We start from the raw sequence: 26,979 nt of genomic DNA on the forward strand, positions 1-26,979 counted from the left end.
TCAGCACTGCGTTTTAATTCTCTACCAAAATAAGCATTGAAGTCTTCTTGCTTAACCATAAATTTATCAAACTCATCTAAGCATGGGCTAGCAAACTTAGTAAATGGGATTTCAGCTTTATCATATCTATTAGAGAGAATTTACCTTTACTACCTGTGTCGGGTTATCAAGACCATGTATTTCTTCAATAGGAGATGGATTAAAATTATGCATTTCTTCGACACGCGGTAAATTAAGACCATGTATTTCTTCAATAGGAGGTAAATTCTTACAATCTTCAGCTTTAATACCCTTTTCTTTCATGGATTTCTTTACCTCTTGCATATCTTCAGGACTGAGAAATAGAACACCTCTCTTCTTCGGAGTTGGTTTAGGAATAGGCTCAAGAAGTGTCCAATTATTTTCATTTGTCAACATATTATTCAATAGAATTTTAGCTTCATCTGGTGTTCTTTCCCTGAAAACAGAACCAGCACAACTATCCAGGTAATCTCTGGAAGCATCGGTTAGTCCATTATAAAAGATATCAAGTATTTCATTTTTCTTAAGAGGATGATCAGCCAAAGCATTAAGTAATTGGAGAAGCCACCCCCAAGCTTGTGGGAGACTCTCTTCTTCAATTTGCACAAAATTATATATATCCCTTAAGGCAGCTTGTTTCTTATGAGCAGGGAAATATTTAGCAGAGAAGTAATAAACCATATCCTGGGGACTACGCACACAACCAGGATCAAGAGAATTAAACCATATCTTAGCATCACCCTTTAATGAGAACTGAAATATTTGAAGGATATAAAAGTAACGAGTTCTCTCATCATTAATGAATAGGGTGGCTATATCATTTAATTTAGTAAGATGTGCCACAACAGTTTAAGATTCATAGCCATAAAAAGGATCAGATTCAACCAAAGTAATTATATGAGGATCAACTGAGAATTCATAATCCTTATCAGTAACACAGATAGGTGAAGTAGCAAAAGCAGGGTCAGATTTCATTCTAGCATTAAGGGATTGCTGCTTCCATTTAGCTAATAACCTCTTTAGATCATATCTACCATTGCAAGCTAAAATAGCTCTAGCAGATTCTTCATCCAGAACATAACCCTCACAAACAACAGGCAATTCATATTTATTAAGGGGAGAGTCTTCATCATCACTTTCATCAACATTATCAGTTTCAATAATTTCATTCTCTCTAACCCTAGCAAGTTGTTCATCAAGAAATTCACCAAGTGCCATAGTAGTATCAAGCATAGAAGCAGTTTCATCATAAGTATCATGCATAGCAGAAGTGGCATCATCAATAACATGCGACATATCAGAATCAATAGCAGAAGCAGGTTTAGGTGTCTCAAGCTTACTCAAAACAGAAGGTGAATCAAGTGCAGAGCTAGATGGCACTTCCTTACCTCCCCTCGTAGTTGAGGGATAAATCTTGGTTTTTGGATCTCTCAAGCTCTTCATAATGATAAGCAGATATAATCCCAAGTGACTCAAAGAATAGAGCTATGCTCCCCGGCAACTGCGCCAGAAAATAGTCTTGATAACCCACAAGTATAGGGGATCACAACAGTTTTCGAGGGTAGAGTATTCAACCCAAATTTATTGATTCGACACAAGGGGAGCCAAAGAATATTCTCAAGTATTAGCAGCTGAGTTGTTAATTCAACCACACCTGGAAACTTAATATGTGCAGCAAAGTATTTAGTAGCAAAGTAGTATGATAGCAGTGGTAACGATAGCAAAAGTAACGGTAGCAAAAGTAATGTTTTTGGTATTTTGTAGTGATTGTAACAGTAGCAACGGAAAAGTAAATAAGCGAAGAACAATATAGGGAAAACTCGTAGGCAATGGATCGGTGATAGAGAATTATGCCGGATGTGGTTCATCATGTAACAGTCATAACCTAGGGTGACACAGAACTAGCTCCAATTTATCAATGTAATGTAGGCATGTATTCCGAATATAGTCATACGTGCTTATGGAAAAGAACTTGCATGACATTTTTTGTCCTACCCTCCCGTGGCAGCGGGGTCCTAGTGGAAACTAAGGGATATTAAGGCCTCCTTTTAATAGAGTACCGGACCAAAGCATTAACACATAGTGAATACATGAACTCCTCAAACTACGGTCATCCCCGGGAGTGGTCCCGATTATTGTCACTTCGGGGTTGCCAGATCATAACACATAGTAGGTGACTATAGACTTGCAAGATAGGATCAAGAATTCACATATATTGATGAAAACATAATAGGTTCAGATCTGAAATCATGGCACTCGGGCCCTAGTGACAAGCATTAAGCATAGCAAAGTCATAGCAACATCAATCTCAGAACATAGTGGATACTAGGGATCAAACCCTAACAAAACTAACTCGATTACATGATAAATCTCATCCAACCCATCACCGTCCAGCAAGCCTATGATGGAATTACTCATGCACGGCGGTGAGCATCATGAAATTGGTGATGGAGGAAGGTTGATGATGACGATGGCGACGGATTCCCCTCCCCGGAGCCCCGAACGCACTCCAGATCAGCCCTCCCGAGAGGTTTTAGGGCTTGGCGGCGGCTCCGTATCGTAAAACGTGATGAATCCTTCTCCTCTATTTTTTTCTCCCCGAAAGCAAATATATAGAGTTGGAGTTGAGGTCGGAGGAGCTCCAGGGGGCCCACGAGGTAGGGGGCGCGCCCCCCACCCTCGTGGCTAGGATGTGAGCCCCATGGTCTTCATCTTTTGCAAGGATTTTTTATTATTTCGAAAAAGACATTCCGTGAAGTTTCAGGTCATTCCGAGAACTTTTGTTTCTGCACATAAATAACACCATGGCAATTCGGCTGAAAACAGCGTGAGTCCGGGTTAGTTCCATTCAAATCATGCAAGTTAGAGTCCAAAATAAGGGCAAAAGTGTTTGGAAAAGTAGATACAACGGAGATGTATCAGCCATGCTGCCGCTGCGCAAACAGGGGCGCCACAGCAGTGCTCTGGTCCTGCATGACCGGGCAGCGGACCGGCGACGGTGTGCGCTGCATGGGGCCAGCAGAGATGAGCGGCGACGTGGGAGAGGCTTCATGTAACATCCCAAAATTCTAAATTTTGGAATGTTATAAACAAATAGATAGATTTGATTGATTGTTTGATTGATTGTGTGAAATTGAGTGAAATTCGAAACTTTTTGAAAGTTAAATGAGAGGGAATAAAAGGACTTTCCCAAACTTTAATATTTGCTTTCTGATCTCCATGAATTCAAATTCTTTTCAAACACAAATCCCTGGAGAGAAGATGACATGACTTCTTCCATTTATTTAAATGACAAGGGGTGTTGAAAATATTTGAATTTCATTCGAGAATATTTCAATTCATAAACTTCATGCAGCTCAATGATTTTCATGAGAGAAGATAAAATGACTTCTTCAAATTATATGAAATATGAGTTGGGAGTTTCGAAGAATTAAATTCAAAGTTCTTTTGAATTTATTTTCAATTTGGAGATATTTGAGTTTTATTCAAATTATTTTTCTCCAAAAATAAAATATATGGAAATTAGGGTAACATGATTCCCTACAATAGAAAATTGGAGAAAAATTAATTTGAAATCATTTTGGTATTTTAAAAATGATTTTTGTTGGATTTTAATAGACCACTAGCACTCCTTGATTTATCTGAATTTGTGTGGATTTTATTTGAAGTTATAAAAATGTTCATGTCGTAGAGAATCTTTTTCTGAAAATTTTGATATATTATATGCCTATAAAATATTTTATTTATTTTGCTTTTATTAATTTATTTTTCTGAAAAATATTTAGAAAAAAACTCTTCAAACAGTGCCAGGCCGAAGCCCAGCACTGCTCTCTCTCTCCCCGCGCCAGGCCAGCCGGCCCACGCGCACGCCGCCGCCTCCGACTCCGGGAGGAGTTCGCCGCCTGCACGCCTCCCGAGTCCGCCGCCGCGCCGCCTTGCTCCCCGTGCCCGCCCCGGCCTCCTTTACCCCCTCCCGCACGCCTTCGTGCCGTCCTCCTCCATAAATAGCTGGTCCCTCGAGCCCCGCGACGCCTTGAGCCGCCGCCGCCCTCGCATCTCGCGCCGCCGCCACCGTAGATTCCGCCGCCGCCGCTACGAAGCCGCGCCGCCTTGCCGCGCCTCGCCGCTGCCTCCTCCGCCCTGCGTAGCCACCGCCTGCGTCGCTAGCTGCTGCCGCCGTCGTCGCCCGACGCCGCCGTCGCTGTAGTCGCCGGAGCTCGCCTACGCCGCCGTAACCGCCGCCGCCGATGACCCGCCGGCCAATCCGCCCGAACCGGCCAAACCGGTATAAAAACCGTCCTGGTCCGGTTTAATTTTTTTCCCTTTAGGTTTACTTCGGTTTTCGCTCAAAAAACCGGTTTAGTTTATTAGATCTATTTAGAGAACGTTCTCTGTTTAGAACTAGTTAGCGAACGTTCGTTATTTAGACTTTTCTTTTTCTAATAATTTCGGCCAGGGACCTATTCGTGATAAATTTCTTCACAGATTAGTCCCTGTACTTCAAACGACTATAACTTTTTACTCGTTAGTCCAAATCCAATGAAACCAACGCTCACGTCTTCGTTATGATCCCCTCTATCCAGTAATCCAACTCAAACATGTTTTTGAAAAGTTTAAAATTTGAATTAGATCATATTTGAATTCAAACTTCATTTGATCATTACTTGAGTTTCGTAGCTCCGTTTGAGTTGATTCTTTTTGCAAATCGAAGCTCTTGACCTAAACTTTCTGATAAGGCCAAATTCATATAATTTTGGTACTGTTAGAAATTGTTTGATGTTGCAAGAGTTATTTGCTTGGTTTTGACGTTTTCTGAATTGTCTTCTTCGATCTTTCTGATCTGTGAGTGATTGCTTATGTGTGGTTACTATTGCTTGCTTACGTTAGATTGACCGGAGTGAGACGAGTAGATCTATCAAGAGTTTTGAGTGAGAATCATCTTCATCAGCATTGCAGGCAAGTTAACACTTTGATCATATCCCCTTTCATACCCAGTTTTTATGCATTAGTTTCACCCTCAAACATTGCATGAGTAGGATTGATAACATGTGGGTATTGGGAAGTAGTTGATGAGGTAGGAACCTATTGCCCTGCATTCAAACCCTTGGGAGTTACTATTACGTTATGCTTACTTCGCCATGCTATGCTCGTAGACGTGGATTGGGTTTTGAGAGTATTCATGACAGATGTGAGATTGTTACTTAATGGTTTACTTAAGGTGGCAACTTAAACACACATCTGGGTGGATTGAGGCACCGGGTTATTCCAGGATTGCCTGTCTAGGCACCTGGGTAGACCAGGATTGCCTGTTTTTTTGGACCGCCACCCAGGCTCAAAGGGATCATAAGATTATTCATACTAGAAACTTCTGTGTGCAGCCACAAGCTATTATGGGCTCTAGCATAGTTGACTAAGTCGTGCGAACTACTAGCAGATGTAGGGGATGTAGGTGGTACGGTCTACCCGATCGTAAGGTGCTAGCACTTCTGAAAGACTATGTCTCGGTCATCCGTTTCTCAAACACCATGCAGTGCGAGATATCCAACGGAGGAGATCGAGTCTTGTGGGGAAAAGTGCGCAAACCTCTGCAGAGTATATAAACTAATCATGATTAGCCGTGTCCCCGGTTATGGACATCTTGAGTATCTAGTACCTGGATTATCATGTGAATCTCATCATGTTACTTAAATTAATTTTGTTGGGTTTAATGATGTTACTTAATTGGGATTGAGAATGCTGTCAACCATTCTCAATGTTTAACAACCACCATGATAGTTAAATAAATTTATTCCTTTGCAGTAGGGAAAAATTGGCTTTTCGCAAAAACCTTATAACCATAGAGCTTTTCCACCAGCCAAATATGCATGTAGTGATAGCCTTTATTCATCATCCTCTATGGTGTGAATTTGCCAGTACATTCAATGTACTGACCCTTTGTGGCTGCAACGTCTCATGTTGTAGGATTTTCTTACGACGAGTAAGTGATACGTTAGGGTTACGATTTCTACACTCAACTTTGCCGTTGGTGTTGATGGGAATCCACAACCTTGTTACTTCCGCTATTTGGATTGAGGTAATAGTATTTACGTTACTTATACATGTGATTTACCTCTGTTATAAATCCTCGAGTACTGTGTGTGTCAGCATACCGATCCAGGGATGACACTTAAGCACAGAGACTTGATCCATTCGGGTCGGGTCGCTACACTTCATGTTGGGAAACGTAGCAATAATTCAAAATTTTCCTACATGTCAACAAGATCAATCTAGGAGATGCTAGCAACGAGAGAGAGGGAGTGCATCTTCATACCCTTGAAGATCGCTAAACGGAAGTGTTACAAGAACGCGGTTGATGGAGTCGTACTCGTGGCGATTCAAATCGGGGAAGATCCGATCTAGCGCCAAACGGACGGCGCCTCCGCGTTCAACACACGTTCAGCCCGGGGACGTCTCCTCCTTCTTGATCCAGCAAGGGGAGAGGAGAAGTTGAGGGAGAACTCCAGCAGCACGACGGCATGGTGGCAATGGAGCTCGTGGTTCTCCAGCAGGGTTTCGCCAAGCACTATGGAGGAGGAGGAGGTGTAGGAGGAGGGAGGGCTGCGCTAGGGAAGAGGTTGCGGCTGCCCTCCCACCCCTCCACTATATATAGGGGCAAGGGGAGAGGGGGAGGCGCCCTAGGGTTTCCCCTAGGGGCGGCGGCCAGGAAGATTGGATCTCCCTAGGGAAAATCCTAGGGAGACTTGCCCCCCAAGCCAAGCAGGTGGAGGCTTGCCTCCCAAGCTAGGTGGAGGCGCCCCACCTCCCCATGTAACGTGGGAAAGGGTGTGGGGGGCGCACCACCCCTTAGTGGGTTGGTTTGCCCCTTCCCCTTTGGCCCATGAGGCCCTCCAACACTTGCCGGGGCTCCCGAAACACCTTTCGGTCATGCTGGCCATAGCCTGGTACCCCCGGAACACTTCCAGACTCCAATACCCTTCGTCCAATATATCGATCTTCACTGCCGAACCATTCCGGAACTCCTCGTGATGTCCGGAATCTCATCCGGGACTCCGAACTACCTTCGGTAACCACATACTATTTCCCATAACAACTCTAGCGTCACCGAACCTTAAGTGTGTAGACCCTACGGGTTCGGGGACCATGCAGACATGACCGAGACACCTCTCCGGCCAATAACCAATAGCGGGATCTGGATAACCATATTGGCTCCCACATGTTCCACGATGATCTCATCGGATGAACCACAATGTCGGGGATTCGATCAATCCCGTATTCAATTCCCTTTATCAATCGGTATGTTACTTGCCCGAGATTTGATTGTCGGTATCCCAATACCTCATTCAATCTCGTTACCGGCAAGTCACTTTACTCGTTCTATAACGCATGACTATCTCCTTAGTCACATTGAGCTCATTATGATGATGCATTACCGAGTGGGCCCAGAGATACCTCTCTGTCATACGGAGTGACAAATCCCAGTCTCGATTCGTGCCAACCCAACAGACACTTTCGGAGATACCTGTAGTGCACCTTTATATCCACCCAGTTACGTTGTGGCGTTTGGTACACCCAAAGCATTCCTACAGTATCCGGGAGTTGCACAATCTCATGGTCTGAGGAAATGATACTTGACATTAGAAAAGCTCTAGCAAACGAACTACACGATCTTGTGCTATGCTTAGGATTGGGTCTTGTCCATCACATCATTCTCCGAATGATGTGATCCCGTTATCAATGACATCCAATGTCCATGGTCAAGAAACCATGACCATCTATTGATCAACGAGCTAGTCAACTAGAGGCTTACTAGGGACATGTTGTGATCTATGTATTCACACATGTATTACGGTTTCCGGATAATACAATTATAGCATGAACAATAGACAATTATCATGAATAAGGAAATACAATAATAACCATTTTATTATTGCCTCTAGGGCATATTTCCAACACTTCAAACCCCGGTGGCCTGGAAGGGGACGCCAGGGGGCGCAGCAGGGTCACAGGCGAGCAGAGCTCGAGCAGTGACGAGCTGGGCCCAGCGAGACGCATGGGAGAACTCCTATCTTCAGAGCGCTTGGACCGTAGGCTTGCCGGCAGCACCGTAGTTGGAGATAGCGGTGGAGATGCCTGGGGAGTGAGGCTCGCCTGGGAGCGGCGTCTGGCAGAGCGCGGAGAGGCCTGGCGAGTGGGGCTGTGCCCCCGAACCGCGGCAGCGCCCTGCACCTGCGTGGGCAGCAGCTCGAGAGCACGCACATGCTCACCGCTGACCGAGCCTGCTACGTCTGGAGCTTGCGTTGGTTTTCCCCGAAGAGGAAGGGATGATGCAGCAGAGTAGCCTAAGTATTTCCCTCAGTTTTTTTGAGAACCAAGGTATCAATCCAGTAGGAGGCCACGCTCAAGTCCCTCGTACCTGCACAAAACGATAGCTACTCGCAACCAGCGCGATTAGGGGTTGTCAATCCCTTCACGGTCACTTACGAGAGTGAGATCTAATAGATATAATATTTTTGGTATTTTTGGTATAAAGATGCAAGGTAAAAAGTAAAGGCAAAGTAAAAAGCAAAACAAGATTAAAGTGATGGAGATTGATATGATGAGAATAGACCCGGGGGCCATAGGTTTCACTAGTGGCTTCTCTCAAGAGCATAAGTATTCTACGGTGGGTGAACAAATTACTGTTGAGCAATTGACAGAATTGAGCATAATTATGAGAATATCTAGGCATGATCATGTATATAGGCATCACATCCATGACAAGTAGACCGAAACGATTCTGCATCTACTACTATTACTCCACTCATCGACCGCTATCCAGCATGCATCTAGAGTATTAAGTTAAAAACAGAGTAACGCCTTAAGCAAGATGACATGATGTAGAGAGATAAATTCATGCAATATGAAATAAACCCCATCTTGTTATCCTCGATGGCAACGATACAATACGTGCCTTGCTGCCCCTTCTGTCACTAGGAAAGGACACCGCAAGATCGAACCCAAAGCTAAGCACTTCTCCCATGGCAAGAACTACCAATCTAGTTGGCCAAACCAAACGGATAATTCGAAGAGACTTGCAAAGATAACCAATCATACATAAAAGAATTCAGAGAAGATTCAAATATTATTCATAGATAGACTTGATCATAAACCCATAATTCATCGGTCTCAACAAACACACCGCAAAAAGAAGATTACATCGAATAGATCTCCACAAGAGAGGGGGAGAACTTTGTATTGAGATCCAAAAAGAGAGAAGAAGCCATCTAGCTACTAACTATGGACCCGAAGGTCTGAGGTAAACTACTCACACTTCATCGGAGAGGCTATGATGATGTGGAAGCCCTCCGTGATGATGGCCCTCTTCCGGCGGAGCTCCGGAACAAGCCCCAAGATGGGATCTCGTGGATACAGAAAGTTGCGACGATGGAATTAGGTTTTTGGCTCCTGTTCTGATCGTTTGGGGGTACGTAGGTATATATAGGACGAAGGAGTACGTCGATGGAGCATCGAGGGGCCCACGAGGAAGGGGGGCGCCCTAGGGGGGGCGCCCCCCACCCTCGTGACCGCCTCTTTGACTCCTTGGAGTAGGGTCCAAGTCTCCTGGATCACGTTCGGTGAGAAAATCACGTTCCCGAAGGTTTTATTCCGTTTGGACTCCGTTTGATATTTCATTTCTTCGAAACACTGAAATAGGCAAAAAACAACAATTCTGGGCTGGGCCTCCGGTTAATAGGTTAGTCCCAAAAATAATATAAAAGTGGAAAATAAAGCCCAATATAGTCCAAAATAGTAGATAATATAGCATGGAGCAATCAAAAATTATAGATACGTTGGAGACGTATCAGGCATCCCCAAGCTTAATTCCTGCTCGTCCTCGAGTAGGTAAATGATAAAAAGAGAATTTTTGATGTGGAGTGCTACTTGGCATAATTTCAATGCAAATCTTCTTAATTGTGATATGAATATTCAGATTCGAAAGATTCAAGACAAAATTTTATATTGACATAGAAATAATAATACTTCAAGCATACTAACAAAGCAATTATGTCTTCTCAAAATAACATGGCCAAAGAAAGTTATCCCTACAAAATCATACAGTCTGGCTATACTCTATCTTCACCGCACAAAGTATTTAAATCATGCACAACCCCGATGACAAGCCAAGCAATTGTTTCATACTCTACCTTTTTCAAAACTTTTTCAATCTTCACGCAATACATGAGCGTGAGCCATGGATATAGCACTATAGGTGGAATAGAATGGTGGTTGTGGAGAAGACAAAAATGAGAAGATAGTCTCACATCAACTAGGCGTATCAACGGGCTATGGAGATGCCCATCAATAGATATCAATGTGAGTGAGTAGGGATTGCCATGCAACGGATGCACTAGAGCTATAAGTATATGAAAGCTCAAAAATAAACTAAGTGGGTGTGCATCCAACTTGCTTGCTCATGAAGACCTAGGGCAATTTGAGGAAGCCCATCATTGGAATACACAAGCCAAGTTCTATAATGAAAGATTCCCACTAGTATATGAAAGTGATAACATGAGAGACTCTCTACTATGAAGATCATGGTGCTACTTTGAAGCACAAGTGTGGTAAAAAAGATAGTAACATTGTCCCTTCTCTCTTTTTCTCTCATTTTTTTTATTTGGGCCTTTTTTATATGGGCTTCTTTGGCCTCTTTTTTATTTATTTTTCGTCCGGAGTCTCATCCCTACTTATGAGGGAATCATAGTCTCCATCATCCTTTCCTCACTGGGACAATGCTCTAATAATGATGATCATCACACTTTTATTTTTCTTACAACTCAACAATTACAACTCGATACTTAGAACAAAATATGACTCTATATAGATGCATCCGGCGGTGTACCGGGATATGCAATATGAAAATGATGAATGTGTCATGAACGGAACGGTGGAAAGTTGCATGGCAATATATCTCGGAATGGCTATGGAAATGCCATGATGGGTAGGTATGGTGGCTGTTTTGAGGAAGGTATATGGTAGGTGTATGATACCGGCGAAAAGTGTGTGGTATTAGAGAGGCTAGCAAAGGTGGAAGGGTGAGAGTGCGTATAATCCATGGACTCAAGATTAGTCATAAAGATCATATAGTTATTGCAAAAATCTAGAAGTTATCAAAGCAAAGTATTACGCGCATGCTCCTAGGGGGATAGATTGGTAGGAAAAGACCATCGCTCGTCCCCGACCGCCACTCATAAGGAAGACAATCAATAAATAAATCATGCTCCGACTTCATCACATAACGGTTCACCATACGTGCATGCTACGGGAATCACAAACTTTAACACAAGTATTCTTTAAATTCACAACTACTCAACTAGCATGACTTTAATATTATCACCTCCATATCTCAAAACAATTATCATGCTTCAATCTTTTCTTAGTATTCAACACACTCAAAAGAAAGTTTCACAAATCTTGAATGCCAAGCATATTATTATTAAGCAAATTACCATGCTATTAAGAGACTCTCAAAATAATTTAAGTGAAGCATGAGAGATCAATAGTTTCTTTAAAACAAATCCACCACCGTGCTCTAAAAGATCTAAGTGAAGCACATGGAGCAAAATTATAACGCTCAAAAGATATAAGTGAAGCACATAGAGCAAAACTACTTAGCTCAAAAGATATAAGTGAAGCACATAGAGCAAAACTACTACGCTCAAAAGATATAAGTGAAGCATATAGAGTATTCTATAAAATTTCAATTCATGTATGGTTCTCTCAAAAGGTGTGTACAGCAAGGATGATTGTGGCATACTAAGACACAAAGACACAAATAATACAAGACGCTCCAAGCAAAACACATATCATGTTGGTGAATAAAAATATAGCTCCAAGTAAATTACCGATGGAAGTGGACGAAAGAGGGGATGCCTTCCGGGGCATCCCCAAGCTTTGGATTCTTGGTGTCCTTGGATTATCTTGGGGGTGCCATGGGCATCCCCAAGCTTAGGCTCTTGCCACTCCTTTTTCCATAATCCATCAAAAGAATTCACTCAAAACTTGAAAACTTCACAACACAAAACTTAAAGTAGAAAACTTGTGAGCTCCGTTAGCGAAAGAAAACAAAAGACCACTTCAAGGTACTGTAATGAACTCATTCTTTATTTATATTGGTGTTAAACCTACTGTATTCCAACTTCTCTATGGATTATAAACTATTTTACTACCCATAGATTCATCAAAATAAGCAAACAACACACGAAAAACAGAATCTGTCAAAAACAGAACAGTCTGTAGTAATCTGTATCTAGCGCAAGATATGGAACCCCAAAAATTCTAAAATAAATTTCTAGACGTGAGGAATTTATCTATTAATCATATTCAAAAAGAATTAACTAAATATCACTCTTCAAATAATAATGACAGCAGTTCTCGTGAGCGCTAAAGTTTCTGTTTTTTACAGCAAGTTCAACAAGACTTTCCCCAAGTCTTCCCAACGGTTCTACTTGGCACAAACACTAATTAAACACAAAAAACACAACCAAAACAAAGGCTAGATAATTTATTTATTACTAAGCAGGAGCAAAAAGCAAGGAATAAAAATAAAATTGGGTTGCCTCCCAACAAGCGCTATCGTTTAACGCCCCTAGCTAGGCATAAAAGCGAGGATAGATCTAGGTATTGCCATCTTTGGTAGGCAATCCATAAGTGGCTCTCATGATAGTTTCATATGGTAATTTTATTTTATTTCTTGTAAAGTGTTCCATGCCCTTTTTTAATGGAAATTGAAATCTAATATTCCCTTCCTTCATATCAATAATCGCACCAACCGTTCTAAGGAAAGGTCTACCAAGAATAATAGGGCAAGAAGGATTGCAATCTATATCAAGAACAATGAAATCTACGGGCACATAATTCCTATTTGCAACAATAATAATATCATTAATTCTTCCCATAGGTTTCTTAATAGTGGAATCCGCAAGATGCAAGTTTAGAGAGCAATCATCAAAATTACGGAAATCTAGCAAATCACACAAAGTCTTGGGAATAGTAGAGACACTAGCACCCAAATCACACAAAGCATAAAACTCATGATCTTTAATTTTAATTTTAATAGTTGGTTCCCACTCATCATAGAGTTTTCTAGGTATAGAAACTTTCAACTCAAGTTTTTCTTCATAAGATTGCATCAAGGCATCAACAATATGTTCGGTGAAGGCTTTATTTTGACTATAAGCATGTGGAGAATTTAGCACGGATTGCAACAAGGAAATACAATCAATTAAAGAGCAACTTTCATAATTAAATTCCTTGAAATCCAATATAGTGGGTTTAGCAACATCTATATTTTTATTTCTTTCAATCCCACTTTCATCAATTTCATCATAAAGATCTAAATACTCTGAATTTTTAGAACGCCTTCTAAGTAAAGGAAGATCATATTCAGTTTCATCAAGATTCATATTGCAAAACAAAGATTTAATAGGTGACACATCAATGACTTTTAGATCTTCATCTTGATTTTCATAGGAATCCGGTTTAGCAGCCATCTTATTAACTAAGGTGGCTTGCATATCCGAAATTTCAGCAGTCATCTTTTCTAGACGAGCAATTTGGGATCTTATACCATCAAATTCTTTAGACATATCATCAAGCTCTTTATTCATATAACTCATAAAACTTTTTTGTTCCTTAAGCTCGTTTCTAAAGAAATTATTATGCTCAAATTGCAAAACCATAAATTTCCTAACGTTTTTTTGATCTCCTCTAACCTTTTAAGGTGAAGATCACCGAATATTGGTTGAGCCATCGCGACAAACAAGCAATCTAACACACGAGCAAACAAAAAGGCAAGCGGGCAAAAGAGGCAAATAGAGAGGGAGGATAGAGAGATAAAGAGAGGGCAAATAAAATGGCAAGGGTGAAGTAGGGGAGAGGAAAACGAGAGGCAAATGGCAAATAATGTAATGCGAGAGATAGGGATTGTGATGTGTACTTGGTATGTTGACTTTTTGCGTAGACTCCCTGGCAACGGCGCCGGAAATCCTTCTTGCTACGTCTTGAGCTTGCGTTGGTTTTCCCCGAAGAGGAAGGGATGATGCAGCAGAGTAGCCTAAGTATTTCCCTCAATTTTTTTGAGAACCAAGGTATCAATCCAGTAGGAGGCCATGCTCAAGTCCCTCGTACATGCACAAAACGATAGCTACTCGCAACCAACGCGATTAGGGGTTGTCAATCCCTTCACGGTCACTTACGAGAGTGAGATCTGATAGATATAATATTTTTGGTATAAAATGCAAGGTAAAAAGTAAAGGCAAAGTAAAAAAGCAAAACAAGATTAAAGTGATGGAGATTGATATGATGAGAATAAACCCGGGGCCATAGGTTTCACTAGTGGCTTCTCTCAAGAGCATAAGTATTCTACGGTGGGTGAACAAATTATTGTTGAGCAATTGACAAAATTGAGCATAGTTATGAGAATATCTAGGCATGATCATGTATATAGGCATCACGTCCGTGACAAGTAGACCGAAACGATTCTGCATCTACTACTATTACTCCACTCATCGACCGCTATCCAGCATGCATCTAGAGTATTAAGTTAAAAACAGAGTAACGCCTTAAGCAAGATGACATGATGTAGAGAGATAAATTCATGCAATATGAAATAGACCCCATCTTGTTATCCTTAATGGCAACGATACAATACGTGCCTTGCTGCCCCTTCTGTCACTGGGAAAGGACACCGCAAGATCGAACCCAAAGCTAAGCACTTCTCCCATGGCAGGAACTACCAATCTAGTTGGCCAAACCAAACGGATAATTCGAAGAGACTTGCAATGATAACCAATCATACATAAAAGAATTCAGAGAAGATTCAAATATTATTCATAGATAGACTTGATCATAAACCCATAATTCATCGGTCTCAACAAACACACCACAAAAAGAAGATTACATCGAATAGATCTCCACAAGAGAGGGGGAGAACTTTGTATTGAGATCCAAAAAGAGAGAAGAAGCCATCTAGCTACTAAATATGGACCCGAAGGTCTGAGGTAAACTACTCACATTTCATCGGAGAGGCTATGATGATGTAGAAGCCCTCCGTGATGACGACCCTCTTCCGGTGGAGCTCCGGAACAGGCCCAAGATGGGATCTCGTGGATACAGAAAGTTGCGGCGGTGGAATTAGGTTTTTGGCTCCTGTTCTGATCGTTTGTGGGTACGTAGGTATATATAGGAGGAAGGAGTACGTCGGTGGAGCATCGAGGGGCCCACGAGGCAGGGGGCGCGCCCTAGGGGGGCGCCCCCCACCCTCGTGACCGCCTATTTGACTCCTTGGAGTAGGGTCCAAGTCTCCTGGATCACGTTCGGTGAGAAAATCACGTTCCCAAAGGTTTTATTCCGTTTGGACTCCGTTTGATATTCCGTTTCTTCGAAACACTGAAATAGGCAAAAACAGCAATTCTGGGTTGGGCCTCCGGTTAATAGGTTAGTCCCAAAAATAATATAAAAGTGGAAAATAAAGCCCAATATAGTCCAAAACAGTAGCTAATATAGCATGGAGCAATCAAAAATTATAGATACGTTGGAGACGTATCAGAGCCCGAGCCGCGTAGCGGTGCAGGCACGTCGTTGAGGGCTACCGGCATAGGGGCGCTGGAGTTGGTGGCATGTCTGCGGCCGCCAGAGCGCTCCCTGGTGCGGCCCTGACCCACCTCCCGCTGGCGCTCACGAGGGTTGCGGGAGAGTGAGCGCCGCACCCTGGCGCCCCAACCCTCGCGAACATGGTTGCCGCGACCGCGTCGGCCATTGTGGTCGCCCTCATCGTCATCCCGTCTGTCCTGGCGCCGCACCTCACGCCCTTGTGGCACAAGCCGGTCCCTGGGGACGACCGTGACGTCGACGGTGCGACGGAACCAGGTGAACTTGTGGACTTTTGGTGGCGGCGGGTTGTCGTCGGCGGCGGCGGCCTTGGAGTGGTCCTCAAGGAGGTCGAGGTGGATGATGACGCGGTGATGGAGGCCGCGCCGCCCACGGCGACGGTGGCCACGAGCAGGGAGCGTGAGCCACTGCACTTTCGGGATGGCATTGGGGTTGGCCCTCCATGCCTAGAGCGCCAAGTCCCTCGTGTCCTCCTTGCGTCGGGAGCACGGCTCGATGTAGTCAGCGAGCAGCCGCGGCCGATGAGGAAGGTGGCGATGTACTCGTTCCACCCGTGCAGTGGGACGCCTTCCATGCACAGGCGGACGTGGAGCAGCATATCCTCATTATCGGCATGCGACTCCAGCCGCCATTCGCGCACGAAGATGTTGTAGCCAGCTCCAGGGAGGCTGCCGCGAGACACAGCCTATGCACAGTGATGCTGATACACAACCTGACAAAGAACTGCTCTGGATAGTGCTTCACCACCTCAACATCAGCCGGGCGAGCGCCCAGAGCCGCGACGAGCTCCGTGGCGACCTGCCAGTAGGAAATGTCCTGCCGTGCGCCCTCCAGCCATGCCACAACAGCGTTGGAGGAGAGGATGGCAGACTCGGCTTGCATCTCTGGTGTAGCCGGCACGATGACAAAGTCCTCCTCCGGCCGAAGGGAAGCATCGCCAAGGCATGGCATCCTAGCCGGCACAGCCGCGATCTGCAGCAGCGGGCGCAGCGACGGATCTTCCCAACCACGACCAGGGCAAGGCGATGCCTGAACCGAAGCAGCAACAAGGCGAGGCAGTGGAGGTGGTGGCACAGCAGGGGAGTCCAGCAAGCGGAGCGGCTTCCACTGTTTGCAGCAGCCCCTTGACTTGTGCCCGTTTTGAAGGCAACGGGAGCAGCGGATGGGTTCGCGGCAGATCGAGGCTCTGTGCCCCAGGACGAGGCACCGGCAGCATCGACCGAAGAGCCAGCGTGGGATGGGCGGCGGCTTGAATGTCGAGGCGGCCAAAGCCGGGCGGCGCGGAACATTACGCGAGGTGACCAGCTGCCAGCCGTCGGTCACCTCATCCTCGCGCCCCGCGCCCGTCGTCGCTGCCGGCATTGAGGGCGCGTGGGACAAGTAGTCGAGGAGGTGACATGTTTGAGTAGAGAAGCAGTGGCCTGGTAAAGGTTCACGCACTGCTGTCAGTCCCCTGTTCTTTATTTATTTTTTGACAAGGTCAGTCCCCTGTTCTTTATTTATTTTTTGACAAGGTCAGTCCCCTGTTCTGAAAGGGAACAGTGAGTGAACTGAAGATGTTCTGTAGCATCTTAAGGAAAACGCTTCAGTTTAATCGTTCGGTCCAGGTTCGGTCACTCGACGAACGAGATCGTTTCACCCTAGTTAAATAAATTGTTGTTAATTCTCTCTTTAAAAAAATTGTTGTTAATTCTACCATTGCCTTTTTTAAGTCACAACCCCACTTTATTAAACTACACTAGGGATCTCATCTAAAATAGTACTGAGAATGCAATGGGGGGAACTGTGTCCCAAATAGCCGAAGCTCTAGTGCTAACTCCTAACTTCGCCAGCAAATGGGCAGCCCCATTAGCAGACCTCCGGACCCAGGTTAGCTTGAACTCATCTCTAGTTTTGATCATAGCTTTCACCTCCTCGACTACTTGTCCCACGGGCGATAAGTTCCGTTCCTTCTCAACTAGCATCCCGGCGACCACCTGAGAGTCCGTTTCCAACTGCAGCTTCTGTATATTCCTTTGGATTGCCAACTGCATCGCTTTTTTACAAGCAAGAAGCTGGGCAGTCTCCGGCTTGAGAGAGTCCAGGAAGAAGTGGGATGCCGCACCCCTGAAAGCGTCGTCTCCGTCTCCGTTGCCTTCTTACCGCTTAGTGACTAGGGTGAAAATGGTTGGCGTATGCCAACGTCGGGTTGTGGCTTAGGTTTATGCCTTCATCCCCAATTTTGTCGAAATGGCTCATACTCTGTGATACATTTACTGTGATATATGAATTCGACCCGTGATTTGGCCAAATTAATGACATATACTGAACAATTCATAGAGATTGATTCCCCATTCGTATAGATCATAGCAGGGAGCTTAGGGCATCTCCAACACGACTCACCAAATCTACCATATATGTCTGAATATTCAGACTGGATGGTCCGAACACTTTTAGGCCTCCAGCGCAGACCCTCATTTTGGATCAGACTGGTTCGGACGTCCGAAATCCTCCAGGTCGGACCCAAGTCGGGGGGGGGGGGGGGGGGGGGGCTCTAAGGAAGTCCGGGATGACCGCAACGTCGTCTTCCGGCACCCCAAACCCACCCAAAATCAAAATGGCGCCTACACATTTTCATAATCCGAACTACTCCTTCCCAACCAGACCGCGGCCTCTCCACCTCTAATACTGCCACCCCCACATGTTTCGTCATCCGGCCCCATATCAATGGATCCGCCCAAGCCCACGAGGCTCGTCGTCACGCCGGACCTAGAGCCCATCCACCCCGCATTAGTGCCGGTGAAAGTCTCGGCATGTCCATCTTCATTAATCTAAAGAAAGAGGCATTGGGGTCACTAAGCTCTTCCAAAGCTTCAGGTTCATAAGATTAGACGCTAGACGCTAAGCCAACAAGGTGGTGCTTGAGATTGCGAGATTTCATTTTTTGAGGAATCAGCTAGAAGGACATTGAGATTTGAGTAATGCAAAGATTTTACCCGCCAAAAAAAAAGCTAGATGTCAGTTGACTCAGAATTATATTGGGTCAGTCACAATTTTGTGTGTGGAGTCCAAGCCGGCCGTTGCTCCGCACCGCATCCTTCGGCAACGTCTCCTACTATAATCCCAGGATTAGCAGTTCCACACGCGGACATATTCATCTTCAGTTTAGCTGTTTTGCCTAGTGCTAAGCACAATACAAATTCCCATCAACGCGTAGTTAGCATGTATCCTGACCACGGTAGCTATAAACATTTCAGATTTCACTGTGAATTTTTATTCTGAAGACAGAAGCCCAACCTCATGTAAACATAGAACCTCATGTAGAGACATTCAGCTAGCTTATGTACATACTAATAGCTTGGACCGATCAATATAAGTAGTAAATTTGCATAGACTATTCCTTTAGGAATCAAGAGTAATACAGAAAATCTTCAGGTTCACTCAAGAGTTCAGAGTTATGATTAGTAGAACATATAATATACAAGAATAAACATACCATAGTGAAAATTTTCCAAAAAGAAGTTTTCTAAGAAGGAATGGATTGGTGGCATACATATTACCCTTAAATAAAAATAAAACAAATAATAAAAAATTCACACAATCTACATGGAAACTGCTGCAATTTTTTAAAATATGCAAGAATAAACTTATAAGAGTGTGTGTGTGTGTTTTCTTTTTTTTTTTGCAAAATCTAAGTATTCTACAGAAAGATTGAATTAGTGGCATTGGTATTTGATCCACGACGTCTCCACTTCTAAAAATCAGAATAATGAAGTTTCATAAAGAAGAAAGAATTAGTGACATTGGTATCACCCATTAAGAAAATAATAAATAAATAAATAATGACAAAATCTGCACATAATTTACACAGAAATTGTGTTTTCTTATAATATGCAAGAATAAAAATATAATATTGGAGTTTCATAAAAATTGAGTTTCCCGAGAAGGAACGAATTTGTGACATTGGTATTATACTTAAAGAAGAAAGAACAAACAAAAACACAAACAAAACAATGACTAACTAAGAATGAATTAGTAGCTTTGGTATTACCCTTTAAGAAGAAAAAGATAAAAAATACAAAATTTGCACACAATTTACACACAACTTGCTTTTTTATAATATGCAAGAATAAGAATATTGTTGAGTTTCAAAAAAATAAGTTTCCGATAAGGGGTGAATTAGTGGCATTGGTATTGCACTTAAAGAAGAAAGAAAAAAAAAACAGATAATAATAATTAAGTTTTCTAACTAAGATTGAATTAGAGGCATTGGTATTACCCTTTAAGAAAAAAGAACATGGAAAAACAAATGTCAAAAATTTCACACAGTTTAGACAGAAAAATTGCGCTTTTTTATAATATATGAGAATAAACATATAGTTGTGGAATTTCAGAAAAAATAAGTTTCCTAGAAGAATGAATTAGTAGCATTGGTATTACCCTTAAAGAAGAAAGAAAATAAAACAAAAAAAATGATGTTTTCTGTGAAAGCAAAAATTACTAGCATTGGTATTACTCTTCAGTAAAATAGAAAAATAAAAAACAAGTAACAAAAAGTTTGCACACAATTTACAAAATCAAAACAATGAAGTTTTTTAAGAAATAATGAATTAGTGGCATTGGTATTACAAAAAAACAATGACCAAATTTGCACACAATATACACAAAAGTTGCGCTTCTAAAAAATATGCAAGAGTAAACATATGATAGTTGAACTTTTGCAAAAAATAAGTTTCTACGAAGAATGAATTGGCAGTATTGGTATTACCCTTAAAGAAGATATGAAAATAAAATAAAATAAAACAAAATTATATAATATTTTTTATGAGAAAGATTGAATTAGTAGAATTGGTATTACCTTTTAAGAAGAAATAAAATGATTTCCTTAATAAAACTGCACACAATTTTGTACTGAAATTGTACTTTTTAAATATGCAAAGATTAATCATAAAATAGTGTAATTTTGGCACATATTGTATAGTATTTGTGTGAATGTATTTACACTCATCCAACATCGCAAAAATACCCACACACAAAAATAAAAAATAAAATGAAGTAATACATAAAAGTAAAAAAAGAAGTACAAACAAATCAAAAGAGAAAAGCAGAAGAAAAAAACAAAGAGAGAAAGGGGAAGGCTAGGTCGAACCTCATAGTAGGCTTCGGCCCGTTAAGGAATTAACCGATGAAAATATGCGGTCAGTCAATTTAACATAGACCGAACACCTGAGAGAACAAACCAGAGAACGAAAACAACACGAATCACAAAGCAAAATCAACGACACGCAAAATAAACTAACTCAAAATAAAATTTCAAGACCATTTACAAACAACTAAATTATTATTTTTAATTGTTATGATGGTTTACTTGTGAATAGTGCTCTGACCTGCGTGGTGGCTGTTATAACGAATGATTGTAACAATTTTGTTACTAAATAATGTATGTGGAGTTTCCACAATAAATAAGATGATAAAAATTAACCAATCAATGTGATTTGTTTTCTAAAATAATGCATGTAGAGTTTTCACAATAAATAAGATGGTAAAAATTGACCGATCCATATGATTTCTTTTCTAAAATCTGACGCTAAGTGGCTCAGGATGATAATAATCCACCAATTCATATGGTTTGTTTTCTAAAATCTCACTTTAAGGGGTCTAGTTTTTTTAGAGAAGGAGGGTCACCACGACCTCTGCATCTAGACGATGCATGCAGTCATTTTATTAATTATTCACAAAAGACCTTACAAAGAAATACAACAGTAAGTCTGAAGCCACCGTCTAGACGACAACTCTCGCTACTCTTATTCAGTTGATGAAGGGATGCTGATAGTCAGGGTCTAATACCACAGATCTTGCAGCCAAACCTAACATCTAAGACCAGAGGCCCCAACCAAGCCACATGCTAGGTATGGGGCACGGGCACACACCGGTCCGACGCATTTTCAGAGGCCGCCGCCGCCAACTGCCACTACTCCATCTTCAGAGTTGTACTAACGCATCATCCTTGCCCGATCTAACTGTTGTCAACGCCACCACGGCACCCAATGGCCCCACCACCCTACGCGCGAACTGTTGAGCATGTTGCAGTCGTCGCCGGTACACCTCAACACCATGCCGCCAAGTACCACCAGCCGGCACAGCTTGAAGTCTCTGGAAGATCTGTCGTGCGTAACACCTGCCGACCAGGCATGACAAAGCTTAACACCTGTTGGCCAGGTATGACTTGACATCTCCACCGAAGCTCCGTGCAAGACAAAACTGCTCCACCTCCTGCCTCTGACCACCAGCACTGCTCCACAAATGATGCTCCCAAGAGAGAAAAACCACCATAGTGCCGCTATCGTCCGATCTGAAAGACCAGATCCTAGGGTTTCCCCCAGAGCAGTACGAGTGGGTCGACATAAGTTACAAAATGATGCCTTCATCAAGGTAACGCGTAGAACGCCACAATCGCCCACCGTTGGCTCTGTCTTCACCGACAATTATGTCTCCCCGACTCGCAGCCAGTACTGGATCATGGACTCGGAGATCCGAACACACAGCCTCAGGCCGACCACCTCTGACGGAAGAGATGACCACCACCGCCGGCCGCATCGGTCAGAACAGATCTGACCGGAGGTGCCGCCGACGAGACAACCAGGCCCTCCACGCCGCCGTCGCCGATCTGAAGGCGGTATGCATGACACCGCAGCCTAGCTGGCCGACACTGCTGCCGCCCGAAAGGCCGGCCGCTGCGCCCGCAGCCCATGCCGTCGTCCGTGGTTGGGCCGCCCGTCGTGCCTAACCGTTGCCGTCCGAGGACGGGCCGGCTACCCGCCACCTGCCGCTGCCATCCGCCGCCCCGCAGAACCAGATCGGCTGCGCCGCCACATGCCTAGGGGTCCTGCCCCAACCTGAAGGCGCGTGAGAGAGGAGATCCCCCGCCACCACCGTCGGCCCCCGGGCTTAGCCCGGCGACGATAGAGGAAGAGGAGGAGGGAGTTCGCCGCGGCGGCGGCTAGATTATAAGGGGTCCAGTAAGATTATAATAATCCACCAATTCATATGGCTTGTTTTATAAAATCCGATGCCAAGGATCAGCAAGATGATTAAATTCATCGATTCATATGGTTTGTTTTCTAAGTTCAGAATGTAAGGGCAACTTCCATTGAAAGGAATTTCATAGGGATTTGAAGAATTTATTCCTTAGCATTTTTCCTATAAATCATGTTTGGTTTCTGGTTTTATAACTTACTAGCAAGATGTTCATGCGTTGCAGAAACATCAAGATGCATTTGTATGAGTAGTTTATCTTGTGAGAGAAAATGACGAATAAGGGAAGTCCTTATTTGCAAGTGTAAGGAGAAGTGCGGGTATCCTTTTGCAAAATTATCATAGTTTACTTTCTATCCGTCAGATATAGATCAGACGGACTATACTATAGATGACAGGCACACCATCACCATCAACTCAATCTTTTATAAGAGTAGAGATATGAGTTTCTGTATGACCTTGTATGCAGTCCCAGCAGAAGAAGAAACCTTGAGTCCAATCCATTGTTTTTTCTTTTTCTTTCTGTGACATATTATACACCTAATCTTATAGGGTTTCTTTTGCATTTTTCTATAGTGCAACCAAACAGTTTCTATTACATGTCCCTGTAAAATTAAATACGCCAGGCGGTAAAAGATCTCCTGTGGCCCCTGACCTAAACATAGTGCTTGAAGGCACCACAGTCATCTTGAAGGGTCGTTTATGCAAAAGGGGTCATTTTGAGCAATGATTACCACGTTCTTTCTCTGTAGCCTCTGCATATAAACAAATAATAGTACGACGATTTGTCCAGCAAAAAAAAGCAATAGACAACGAAAACCCTAACGCCCATACGTGTGGGTGTTTAATAACTCGTCCACACGTATAGATTCTCGTCCAACCAATTCTACACGAATCTTAGCATGTTCTAGCAGTTTTTATATGCAGTTTTTATATGCCACGTAGGACTAAGCTGGTGTGTGGGCATTCATCCGATCGTCCACACGTCCTTTTTCATCACACGGGGGCTGGTGTGTGGGCGTTTAGCAATTCGTCCACACATCAGTTTTCACGCACGCAGAGGGGGATAGTGTGTGGGTGTTTATCACTTCGCCCACACGCCCATTTTCTCGCCCACACCCAAAGCTGGCAATTGCCATGTGTTTTTGCAGGGTACATGACAATTGTCTTAGCTTTGCTTGTAAGCAGATGACAACTCTTTTTTACCCGAATTGCCAGGTGTTTTTGCATGGTACATGGCAACTGCCCTAGCGTGCACGTAAGCAGATGGCAACTCTTTCTCTTTATATGGCAACTGCCCTAGCGTGCTTGTGAGCACATGGCAACTCTCTCTTTTACCCGAATATGTTTTTTTTACCATGCCTTTTTGTAGTGCTACATGGCAACTGCCTAGTGTTAGTAGGTGGCAACTTCTAAACCTTTGAAATCATGACAACTGCAGTAGACCAGACCATACATGACAACTACAGTTGAGCAACCATGGCAACTGAAGTTGTCCGACATGGCAACTGCAGTTAAACGAACATGGACGAGGGTCTGGACCATGGCAACTGTGAGACGCGCGGTGACTATCACGCTGGGTATGGGGACCATGAGGTACGAGACCTGACGTACAGGGCCTGTGGGCGTTATCTATTTCGCCCATACGCATATGTGTGAGAGGGATCGGAAGGAAAAAAAAGATGTGTGAACATTACTTGTTTTGTCCACACGTAGGTGTGTGGATTGTTCCTTTTATACACCACACAAAATGTGTGGGCAGATACTCTAATACCCACACGTGTGACACTTATCGGCGTCCATAGACAGTTGCACTTTAAAAATCAGCAGCACGATTATTCGCAAAAAAACAAATAAATAGGAGTACGATTGTATGACACCGAACCTATTGAAAATACAACATTTCGACTCGACGTCTCAGATGGAGTCGTAGCTGCAATCAGGTACTCAAAAAAACAAAGACCAGTGCAATCAGCAAGGCAGCCAGCTATCTATACATAGTAGCAACGCCAACACAACACTAGGTTGTCCTCTTGCGGTAGGCAGGGCATGGGCCGAAATGCTTAAATTGGCATTACTGCCCTGCCGAGGCCGCCACGGATTCCTTTTGGACGCAACGTACACTCCCAAACCGGCGAGTGAGTAACAGCACACACGCACGCACCAACACCAACCCAACCTCGTCGCCCGCCGCGTGACCGTTGCGCGACCGACGACGAGTAAATTCAAACCAAAATCACATGAAAAACCACGGCCCGAACCAACAACCGGACAAACCAAAATGCGTGAACCCGGTGGGTGAGTGAGTGAGTGACCCGCCCGTGCCTCGCGGGAGCCGGAGACGGGACGACCGAGCCCCGCCTGTCAGTCCACGGCGCGTCGGCGCGCGGCGAAGGCTCAGCCGTCGCCTCCGCTGCTCCGGCACTGGTCCGCTGGCCTGGACTCCAGGGGCCCGCCGATCGTGGGGCACCCGTCGGCCGCGGAGGCGGAGGGAAGGTCCATGCAGTTGTAGGACAGGCACAGCGCCGCGGAGTCCGGCAGCGGCGTCGGCGGCACCGGGAACCCCGTCAGGAAGTTGTGCTGCGCGTAGAAGGTCGTCATGCGCCCGTCGAACACGCTGCGGGCCACCGCCTCGGGCACCTCGCCGGAGATCTTGTTGTTGTTCACGTACAGGCTCCCCGCCGCCGCCAGCGCCTCCGGGACCTCGCCCGTGAGGCCGTTGTGGCTCACGTCCACCACCGACCACGGCGGCGTCGCCGACGCGGGCGCCGCCGGCACGGCCAGCGGCCCCGTGAAGTTGTTGCGGGACAGGAGCAGCGACGACGCGCTCGGGAGCGCGAACACCTCCGGCGGGATCGAGCCCGAGAAGTCGTTCATCGACAGGTCGAGGAATGCCAGGTCGGCCGGACCCTGGCCGTTGCCGGCGAAGGTTCCGTCGAGGCTCCCCTCCATCGAGTTCCCGGCCACGGAGAAGTAGCGGAGCGTCGGCGGCAGCGGCGGGAGCGCGCCGGTTATCGCGTTCCGGCTGAGGTCGACGTGGAACAGCTGCGAGCTGGGGAACTGGTCGGGAATCTGGCCGGAGAGGCCGACATTGTTGGCCAGGATGAGCACCTTGAGGCTCGGCGAAGTCGGCAGCAGCAGCCCGGAGGGAATGGCGCCCTCGAGGCGGTTGTTGCCGAGGTCGAGCGTGTGCAGTTCCGGCAGCCCCGCCAGGGACTCGGGCACGGGCCCGGTGAGCTGGTTCCCGGACAGCGAGAGGAGCCTGAGGCGCCGGAGGCCCGACCCGATGTCCTCCGGGATGGAGCCGCCGACGCGGCCCGGGTAGAGGACGAGGTCGGTGAGCGCGGTGAGGCTGGCGAGCGAGGCCGGGACGCTGCCGGCCAGGCCGGGGGAGTCGGAGAGGCCGGTGCCGAGCGTGAGCACGGACACGCGCAGGAGCGCGCCGGACGGGTCGTCCTCGTCGGGCGCGCAGACGACGCCGGCGTAGGCGCACGGGGTGGACGCGCCGTCGTCCCAGGACTCGAAGAAGCGCGACCCCGGCAGGTCCCGCAGGCCGGCCCGCACGTCCCGCAGCGCCGCCGCGTCCCGCTCGTGCAGCGCCGCGCGCGCGCCGAGCAGCTGGAGAAGGAGGAGGAGGAGCAGGAGGAGCGGAGGGCGCAGCGCCATGTGCGCCGCCTCGGCCGCTGCGAAGCGGACAAGCGAGCTCTGAGGCGGACGGGGTGTTGGGAAATGGAGTCCACTGGGGAGTGGAGTGGAGTGAAGCGAAGCTCGAGCGAACTGGCGAAGCGAGCAAGAGGACTGTGTGGTGGTGGGGTGGGGGAGAGGAGGAGAGCACGAGCGAAGGACACGGCAGCGGGCGAGTGGGATCAGGATCTGGGGCTGGGTTGGGTTTAAGAATGAACAGCGGATTAGCCTGCCACTTTCTTTACCCCGCGGTCGGTGGGTGTACGTCGACGGTCAGGGTGGGATAAAGGCCTGCTGCTGAGCCTGTGAGCTGTGACCGGTGTCGGAGACGGAGACGGGGGCGGGGCGTACCGCCCGGTCCGGTCACCCGCACCGCCGTACGGCGCGGGTATGAGTATGTCTTTGGATGTTGTACAACCACCACCTCTGGGTCTGGTCATCATGGGTCGGAGCAATTATGCCTCGCTCGTATGCCGGTTTTGCGTATTTGCTAAGTATTCCGCTCCTGCTGTGCGCACTGTGGAACAGTAATCAATTATTTAGCGTGGCTGGGCAGGCGCGCTGGTCGGGTGTGCGATGCAGATTTGCGTCGTGCTTCCACAGTGCCTGCAT

The 26,979-nt window shown here is 45.3% G+C and overlaps 1 protein-coding gene and 1 pseudogene across 1 annotated transcript; both read right to left on the reverse strand.

Moving 5' to 3' along the window:
• Nucleotides 1-2,939: 2,939 nt before the first annotated feature.
• LOC147960140 (uncharacterized) lies at nucleotides 2,940-16,620 on the reverse strand (annotated as a pseudogene).
• A 7,911-nt stretch (nucleotides 16,621-24,531) lies between these two features.
• Nucleotides 24,532-26,837, reverse strand: LOC125524180 (brassinosteroid LRR receptor kinase BRL3-like). The gene has a single exon (XM_048689253.2). It carries the CDS (start codon nucleotides 26,347-26,349, stop codon nucleotides 25,081-25,083), a length of 1,269 nt encoding a protein of 422 aa, XP_048545210.1. The 5' UTR covers nucleotides 26,350-26,837; the 3' UTR covers nucleotides 24,532-25,080.
• Nucleotides 26,838-26,979: the final 142 nt, after the last annotated feature.

The sequence above is a fragment of the Triticum urartu genome, chromosome 7A (assembly GCF_056163025.1).
Source record: "Triticum urartu cultivar PI428250 chromosome 7A, HENAU_Tu73, whole genome shotgun sequence".
NCBI lineage: Eukaryota > Viridiplantae > Streptophyta > Magnoliopsida > Poales > Poaceae > Triticum > Triticum urartu.